Genomic DNA, 9,122 nt, shown 5'->3' on the forward strand with positions numbered 1-9,122 from the left:
CTCCTTCTGACCCCAGACACAATTCACTTTAGTACATGGAGCAGATGAACATTTGCATATAGTCATGTTGTTGTCCAAGATGTAAGAAATTCATGTTTTTGACATTTAATCTATTTTATTTGATAGCTGGAATTGATTTGTAGAGAAAAGGGACAACATAAGTCTGTAAGCACAAAAAAAGATTAAGAAATTGAGTGGACATGTCACTTTTAGATGTAAAAATATTCTAATTATAAAGATATACTTTTGGTGTTTTGATACGAATGCCTATTTAGAGATTCTTATTGGTTGTTCATGATGCATGCAGGATTTTATTTTGTAGCCTTTATTTTTTGTTGAAAAATTTCAATAATACAATAGCCACCTCTTGGTAATGAAACAACATGAGCACAACCAATGATTTTGATTAAACATATTCAGCAAACAAATTAAGTGTAATACTTAGTGTTTAATGTATTAAATGCACATGGGTCTGTTTTTCGATTAAATTACAAAGAACAAAAAAATACTACGCACAATGTTATATTTAAGCTGACCTGTGTTTTCTACTATAGGCCACAGATGGGCCTAATCACAAAAAAACAGCACGACTTCCAGTGTGATTTTACTTGTATACAACAGTTCTGTAAACAAGCTAATAACTGAGTAACTTAGTATTGCCATTTACTTTGTTTTTGCTCTGTCAATGGCAACAAGTGGTGGGATACAGTGAAAAACCTCAGGGATCATGGTCTGCATATCAGTACTTTTGATGATTTTCAAGAACCAGAACTGACTGTTTTATAAACACTATATATGAGTTTTTAAGTGAACAAATTAAATTCAAATGACAACCCTTTTCCAGTCAAGAAAACAAAGATTCTGTCAATGACATTCGAAACATGAAACATTAAAACTGCTTGACAAGAGTGCCACCTCTTGGAAATGGAGCAGAAATTAACTCAAAAGTAAAGGTGGTGGTTTTTGTATTGCTTTGACACTGAACTCATTCACTGTGACTCTCTCGCACAGTAATACACAGCAGTGTCTTCAGTCTTGAGGCTGTTCATCTGTAGATACAGTTGACTGCTGGAATCAGCTCTGGACACTGTGAACCTGCCCTGAACTGACTGGGAATAGTAGATTGGAGTACTGGATGTGCCAATCGTTGTAACCCATTCTAGCCCTTTACCGGGTGCCTGTCTCACCACACCTGGCCAGGAGCTGCTGAATGTAAATCCAGAGGCAGTACAAACTAGCCGAAAAGATTCACCTGGTCTTTTTACCACATCTTGAGACTGAGTGAATGTCTGACAATGAACATCTGTGGAAGAGAGAGAGAAATATAATAAATTGAAAAGTCAGCAAAATGTAAAACTATTAAAAAGTAAACCCAATAGGGAGCTTGCTAAAAATAGTTATGCATTAATACATTATTAATATTATTTAGGAATGAGTTACAAACCATGTAAAAATATTAATAACAGGAGTGAATTGATTATTGTTGTCATTGCTGATTAATTCTCCTCTAGAAGAACCACAGTCAGTGAACACACTTATGACACAATGCAACTTATGGGAATTATACATAACAGTTTTGCATTAACTCCTCCTCCAATCTGTCATTACTCATTTCTACCTTGCACAGAAAAAAATAGATACAAATATTTGTAAATGTGTGTGGTGAAAAACATATTGGGCCTTGATAAAGTAATCAAAAATGTGTTTGTATTTTTGAAATTGTTACACTTTAGAATACAGATCCATCATTAATGAATAACTACACAGGAACAAATGACTAATGCACTATTAACATTCTAGTAACTACTATTGACTAACAAGAAACTGATTAATGAATTATTAAGTAATAGTGCTCAGTTGAAAGTAGTAGTTCACTATTAGCTAATCATTAACTACTATATCTCCTAAATAACTACTATATACAGGTTCATAATTAATGTGAATGATGCAAAATGTATAATTAATTCTAAAGTAAAGATCATTGTAACCCACTAGTAATGACTCAGGTATTACTACATTCTTCTAAAGGAATTACTAATTATTTGGATCCATATTCTAAAGTGAAGATCATAGTAACCCACTAGTAACGAGTAATGTTACTAGTAACGACTTTGATAATGTCTTTTGGTAAGTGTTACCAAAGCCATCAGAAGTATAACTATCCAGAACATTACAAAAAAAAACAATAGTTTTTAATGACTTTAGTCATTACTAATGAGTTATCATGATCTTCACTGAATTAATTATACATTTTGCATGTTTTTAAAGCATTATTTGATGGATGCATAAATAGATTGAGAGATATGTGATGGGGGATTGTATTATGTATATCTGATTCATGTGTTCAGGTTTTTGTGCAGAGCTGTGGCTTGTTTAGTCACTGTGAATGTTGCACAGTAATACACAGCTGTGTCCTCAGTCTGGAAATTATTTCCCTGTAGAAACACTGTGTTTTTGGACGTGTCCTGAGTGAAACTGATCTTGTTTTTCACTGAGTCTTTAATGTTAGTCCTGTCATCATTACAAAGATATCCGAGCCATTCCGGTGCTTTTCCAGCAGGTTGACGGATCCAGTTAATGCAGTAGCTTGATTGTGAAATCCTGCAGGAGATGGAGAATGATTCTTGAGGTTTCACAACCAGAGATGGAGGTTGAGTGAGCTCAACACAGAAGACACCACCTGAAAATAACAATAAAAGAATGTGTTATTATTAACAATGTCTCAAAACAGTTATGAAGATTATTTCAAGTTTAAATAAAGCATCAGTGAAGCTCACAGGATGCAGCTGCTGTCAGCAGTAATAGAGCTGATGAGAAGATCATGGTTTGAAGTAAACACAGCTTTATTTCTCTTACTGATCCACAAAGCAGATACTCCTCTTTTATACAAAGAGCAAGTAGAGAATTTGCATACAGCTGTTGTCCAAGATGTTTTCTACAAAAAGACGACAACTATGAACATATAAAAAAGATAAAGAAAACACCACAGGGTGATACATTATAGCACTTTAAGACATTTTATTAATGCCTAAACTTGTATGTCAGACGTTTGTTGAATGTATTGGTAAAATAAATCTACTGTAGCTAAAACTATTCTTTAAAGCTAATTTTTAACTACTACAGACAAATGGTAGACAACTTTCATAAGTAATGTATGAAGAATAAAGTATGAATAAAGGATAAAGTATTTTGTAAAATATCTGTAAATTACCAATTTTTGTAACGTAGGGAGTGAGGCGAGAGACGAGCGGATCCATTCGCAAACTTTTATTGTAAGGACGTGACAAAGACATGGTCAAAGGCAGGCAGGGTCGAACAACAGCAGACAGGTGTGTGGACAGCGAGACAAGAGTAAACCGTAACAGGCGAGGGTCAATCCAGCGGCGAACGTTATCCGAGAGGGGCTAGGCAAGAGAGAGGTCAGACAAGCGAGAGATCAAAACAACAAGGCAAACAAGGTAACTAGACAGGGAAAACTAGGAGAAACGCTTCGTATGAAAGATAAACAATACAATCCAATACTCGGCGAGGAGTGACAGGAAGACCGGGGTATTTATACAGTCTCTGATTGGACAGGAGGAAGTGCAATGGCTGATGGGGAGTGTAGTCCGGGGTGTAGTGTGGCAGTCCGTGCGTGACAAAACGCAAGAGCGACATCTGGTGGTGAGCGGTCCGCAGCTCACCGACCAGATCATGACATAGCCCCCCAAAGAGCGGCTTCCAGACGCTCCAACAGAACAACAGTCCATGGGAGTGGTGGGGAGGGAGCGAGACAGGGTGAGGGTTGGAGGGCCAGGCCCCTGCGGAGGACCCGGTGATTGAGGCAGGACCGGCAGAGCGGGAGCCCTCCAGGGCGGAGCCGGAGGCGGAGCAGGCAATGCAAGAGCCCTCCAGGACTGAGCCGGTGGAGCCCTCCAGGGCGGAGCAGATGGTGCTAGAGCCCTCCAGGGCGGAGCCGAAGGCAGAGCAGACGACGCTAGAGCCCTCCAGGGCGGAGCGGTGGAGCCCTCCAGGGCGGAGCCTGAGGCGGAACAGGCGGCGCTAGAGCCCACCAGGGCGGAGCCGGAGGCTGAGCAGGCAGTGCAAGAGCCCTCCAGGGTGGAGCCAGAGGCAGGGCAGGCGACGCTAGAGCCCTCCAGGGCGGAGCCGGAGGCCGAACAGGTGGCACTAGAGCCCTCCAGGGTGGAGCCGGAGGCGGAGTAGGAGGCGCAGCAGCCCTGCGGGCGCAACAGGAATCTGCATCACGCTCTGGGACCTGGGGAGAGCAGGGACAGAGGAGGCAGACAGAATAGAGGGAGAAGCCGCAGCAGCCCTCCGGGCGGAACAGGAGGCGGAGCAGCCCTCCGAGGCGGAGCAGCCCTCCGGGCGGAACAGGAGGCGGAGCAGCCCTCCGGGCGGAACAGGAGGCGGAGCAGCCCTCCGGGCGGAACAGGAGGCGGAGCAGCCCTCCGGGCGGAACAGGAGGCGGGCGGAACAGAGGCTCAGCCCTCCGGGGCAGAACAGGAGGCTGCGTCATTGACTGGGACCTGGGGAGAACAGTGACAGAGGATGCAGACAGGAAAAAGGGAGAAGCAGAGAGTTTGGTGGTTAACGCCCCCTCCGTAAGAGGTTCTACGGCCGGCGCCGACACCTCTGGAGGCATTGGCGCAGCTTCTCCGACGGGGAAGGCCTCTGAAGCAGACTTGAGACCATACGGGACCTCTGAAGAAAGCCTGTGATCAAATGGGAGCTCTGCAGCAGGCTTGTGATCAGGTGAGAGCTCTGGTGCAGGCTTGTGATCAGGTGAAAGCTCTGGTGCAGGCTTGTGATCAGCCGAGAGCTCTGGTGCAGGCTTGTGGCCGAGAGCTCTGGTGCAGGCTTGTGATCAGCCGAGAGCTCTGGTGCAGGCTTGTGATCAGCCGAGAGCTCTGGTGCAGGCTTGTGATCAGACGAGAGCTCTGGTGCAGGCTTGTGATCAGACGAGAGCTCTGGTGCAGGCTTGTGATCAGACGAGAGCTCTGGTGCAGGCTTGTGATCAGACGAGAGCTCTGGTGCAGGCTTGTGATCAGGCTTGTGATCAGAGAGCTCTGGTGCTGACCTGGGAACAGGCGTGTCCTCAGGAGCACAGTGGGCCGCCCACACACACCACATGGCCACTGCCACTAAGGGAAGAGCAGCAGCGATGACGTCACTTGGCTTGTGGGGATCTGCTGTAACGTGGCTTGACTCAGGAACAACATGGCTTGACTCGTGGGGCACAGCTGTGACTGGGCTTGACTCGTGGAGCACAGCTGTGACTGGGCTTGACTCGGGAGAACGACAGCTGTATCTTGGCTTGACTCAAGGAGAACGGCAGCTGTGCTTTGACCTGACTCAGTTGCTTGACCGGACTTGGAAGCTTGACTTGACCCTGGGGTAGCAGCCGCGACGTGAAGGAGCGCCACTTTAGCTGCCCATACGGCCCTTAGGGGTGAGTCCAGCACGTGGGCCATCATAAGCCGTGGTCTTGGGATGTCAGGAGAGACGTGACCGGACTCAAGAACCACGGCTGCAACTTTGCTTGACTCAGGAACAGCCGCTGTTATGTGACTTGACTCAGAAACCGCTTCAGGAAGTGCGGCCATGATGGGTGCAGACTCGGGTGCAAAAGACATGACGTGAACAGGCTGTGGCTTGGCTGACGAGGCGTTAGCAGGCTTTGACGTAGCGCCCATCTTGTGCAGTGGCTCTGGCGTGGCAGCCATCTTGCAGTGCAGTGGCAGCCATCTTGTGCAGTGGCTCTGGCGTGGCAGCCATCTTGTGCAGTGGCTCTGGCGTGGCAGCCATCTTGTGCAGTGGCTCTGGCGTGGCAGCCATCTTGTGCAGTGGCTCTGGCGTGGCAGCCATCTTGTGCAGTGGCTCTGGCGTGGCAGCCATCTTGTGCAGTCTCTGGCGTGGCAGCCATCTTGTGCAGTGGCTCTGGCTCAGGATTGATGGCTGTAATTTGACTTGAGACAGAAGCGACAACTGTAACTTGACTTGACATAGTATCAACAGCTCTGACTTGACTTGACACAGGAAACACAGTTTTAATTTCACTTGCCTTAGAAAGAGCAGCGCTGACTTGACTTGGTGCAGGAAACACAGCTCCAGCGTGACTTGGCTCTGGCATGGCAGCTGTGACGTGACGGAGCTCTGTTTTCGCCGCCATTGCTCGAGCGCGCTCCGACACGGCCGCCATCTCACGAGCGATCCAGGCGGCAAATGTGTCCGTGGCCCCGCGCTCCGGCGCGGCCACCATTCCGTCAGCGGGATGCGTGGCCGCCATTACCGCGTTGTCGCGTTCCTCCTCCGCGACACCCACAGTAAACGGCGATCCCACACACAACAAAACATAATCCAGAAAACGCTCAAGGGAAGAACGCGGAGCCTCACGACGGAGCCGTGAGTTGAGCGGCTGATTCATGCCCTCGTGAAACAGATCTATTAAAACACAGTCTGGGAGATCGGAGTAATGGGCAATGTCCAGAAATTCTTGGATGTAGCCCTCGAGCGTTCGTGTGCCCTGCTCGAGGGCTAACAACAGTTTTGTGGTGTTCATACCTGCGTGGCGTCCGGATGAGAAGTTGCTGGATCCTGTAGTGGCCGAGTATTCTGTAACGTAGGGAGTGAGGCGAGAGACGAGCGGATCCATTCGCAAACTTTTATTGTAAGGACGTGACAAAGACATGGTCAAAGGCAGGCAGGGTCGAACAACAGCAGACAGGTGTGTGGACAGCGAGACAAGAGTAAACCGTAACAGGCGAGGGTCAATCCAGCGGCGAACGTTATCCGAGAGGGGCTAGGCAAGAGAGAGGTCAGACAAGCGAGAGATCAAAACAACAAGGCAAACAAGGTAACTAGACGGGGAAAACTAGGAGAAACGCTTCGTATGAAAGATAAACAATACAATCCAATACTCGGCGAGGAGTGACAGGAAGACCGGGGTATTTATACAGTCTCTGATTGGACAGGAGGAAGTGCAATGGCTGATGGGGAGTGTAGTCCGGGGTGTAGTGTGGCAGTCCGTGCGTGACAAAACGCAAGAGCGACATCTGGTGGTGAGCGGTCCGCAGCTCACCGACCAGATCATGACAATTTTGATAAATGCAGTACATGTGATTGATCATTTAATGGCAAGAAATATAGAGCTCTGAGATTTAAATTGCATCCCCAGCTCGTGTATCCTTCTCTGTTTTTGTTTTCTTTACTTTCAAAAATCTGTTTTACATTTCCCGGTCCATTTTGTGAAAGCTGCCAGCCGGAACTGTTTCTTGCACATGCTTGGAAATGTTTTCAGAACAAATCATGCTTTTAAAACTAATAAATGAATAAACTACAAAGTAAGTGAACCCACTAAATGTGTTCCTGGTGGTAAATCAAAATCCTCGGTCACATACAGACACAACAACACATTTCATGATGAAGCTACTCTAAGGCTTAGGCTATTTGTGTTTCTTAAGACTTCCAAAATTGGACTGTCTGTTTCACAGTCAAGAAACCAAATATTCAGTCAGTGAGTTTGAAACAGTAAACTAAGACTGCTTGACAAGAGCACCACCTCTTGGAAATGGAGCATAAATGAAGTCAACAGGAAAGTTAGTGGTTTTTGTATTGCTTTGACACTGAACTCATTCACTGTGACTCTCTTGCACAGTAATACACAGCAGTGTCTTCAGTCTTGAGGCTGTTCATCTGTAGGTACAGCTGACTGCTGGAATCATCTCTGGACACTGTGAACCTGCCCTGAACTGACTGGGAATAGTAGATTGGAGAACTGTATGTGCCAATAGTTGCAACCCATTCCAGTCCTTTATCGGGTGCATGTCTCACCACAGCTGCATAGTAGCTGCTGAATGTAAATTCAGAGGCAGTACAGACCAGACGAAAAGATTCACCTGGTCTTTTTACCACATCTTGAGACTGAGTGAATGTCTAACAATGAATATCTGTGGAAAAGAGAGAAATATATTAACTGAAAAGTCAAAAAATAAATAAATAAATAACAATGGGCTTCCTAAAAGTATTTATCATTTAATATATTATTATTATTATTATTTAGAAAATAACAAACCATTTAAAAACAGTTATATCAGGACTGAATTAATTATTGCTGCCATTGCTAATGATGCTGTGATGAAGTGAACAGAAACACTTCAGTGGCATAACAGCTTATGAGAGAGAAACATCACAGTTTTGCATGAACTCCTCCTCCAACCTGTCAATTCTTCTTTGTACATGTGTATGAAAATAGAGACATCTGTACATAAATAAATTAATGTGACTAATTACAATAAATGTGAATATGTGACATTTATGAGAACATATTTCATAAATTTTATATGATTATGACAATTAAATATTTTTAAAGCATTTTCAGCTGGATGAAAAGTGTGGATGGATTATGGATATTACCATTTAACCACCTTATAATTATTTTCTCTGATAATATTTCATTCAGAGCATCATGTGTGACAATCATGTGTGTTTTCTTTCATATGTTTAGAGTGATTCCAGATGCCAGATTCATGAAAGTTCACTCACGCACTGAATTGTTTGCAGCAGCTTCTCAAACTGCAATAGTAACAGAATATTTTATAAAATAAAAAAGAGTGCAGAATGAAGTGGATATTTGCCTAAAATCTATTGAAGGAAACAAAACTTATTGTTTATGGTCAACGAAGCAACTCTTCGTTGCGTGTGCAGCTTGTAAGCGACTGTGTATTCAGGTAAAGACTACCTTATACGACTGGTCTTGGGTGCTGATGAAAGGCTAGAAATGCTCTTTGTAGTATGTATATCTGATTCATGTGTTCAGGTTTTTGTACAGAGCTGTGGCTTGTTTAGTCACTGTGACTCTCTTGCACAGTAATACACAGCTGTGTCCTCAGTCTGGAAATTATTTCCCTGTAGAAACACTGTGTTTTTGGACGTGTCCTGAGTGAAACTGATCTTGTTTTTCACTGAGTCTTTAATGTTAGTGCTACCACCATTACAAAGATATCCGAGCCATTCCAGTGCTTTTCCAGCAGGTTGACGGATCCAGCCAATGCAATAGCTTGATTCTGAAATCCTGCAGGAGATGGAGAATGATTCTTGAGGTTTCACAACCAGAGATGAAGGTT

General features: G+C 44.7%; 1 gene segment (V, D, J or C); it reads right to left on the bottom strand.

Annotated features, from left to right (window-relative positions):
• Window positions 1–2,336: 2,336 nt before the first annotated feature.
• Window positions 2,337–6,286, bottom strand: LOC127160628 (Ig heavy chain V region PJ14-like). The segment is given in 3 exon segments: window positions 2,337–2,680; window positions 2,778–2,879; window positions 6,205–6,286. Coding segments are annotated over 3 exon segments (528 nt in total).
• Window positions 6,287–9,122: the final 2,836 nt, after the last annotated feature.

The sequence above is a fragment of the Labeo rohita genome, unplaced genomic scaffold (assembly GCF_022985175.1).
Source record: "Labeo rohita strain BAU-BD-2019 unplaced genomic scaffold, IGBB_LRoh.1.0 scaffold_405, whole genome shotgun sequence".
NCBI lineage: Eukaryota > Metazoa > Chordata > Actinopteri > Cypriniformes > Cyprinidae > Labeo > Labeo rohita.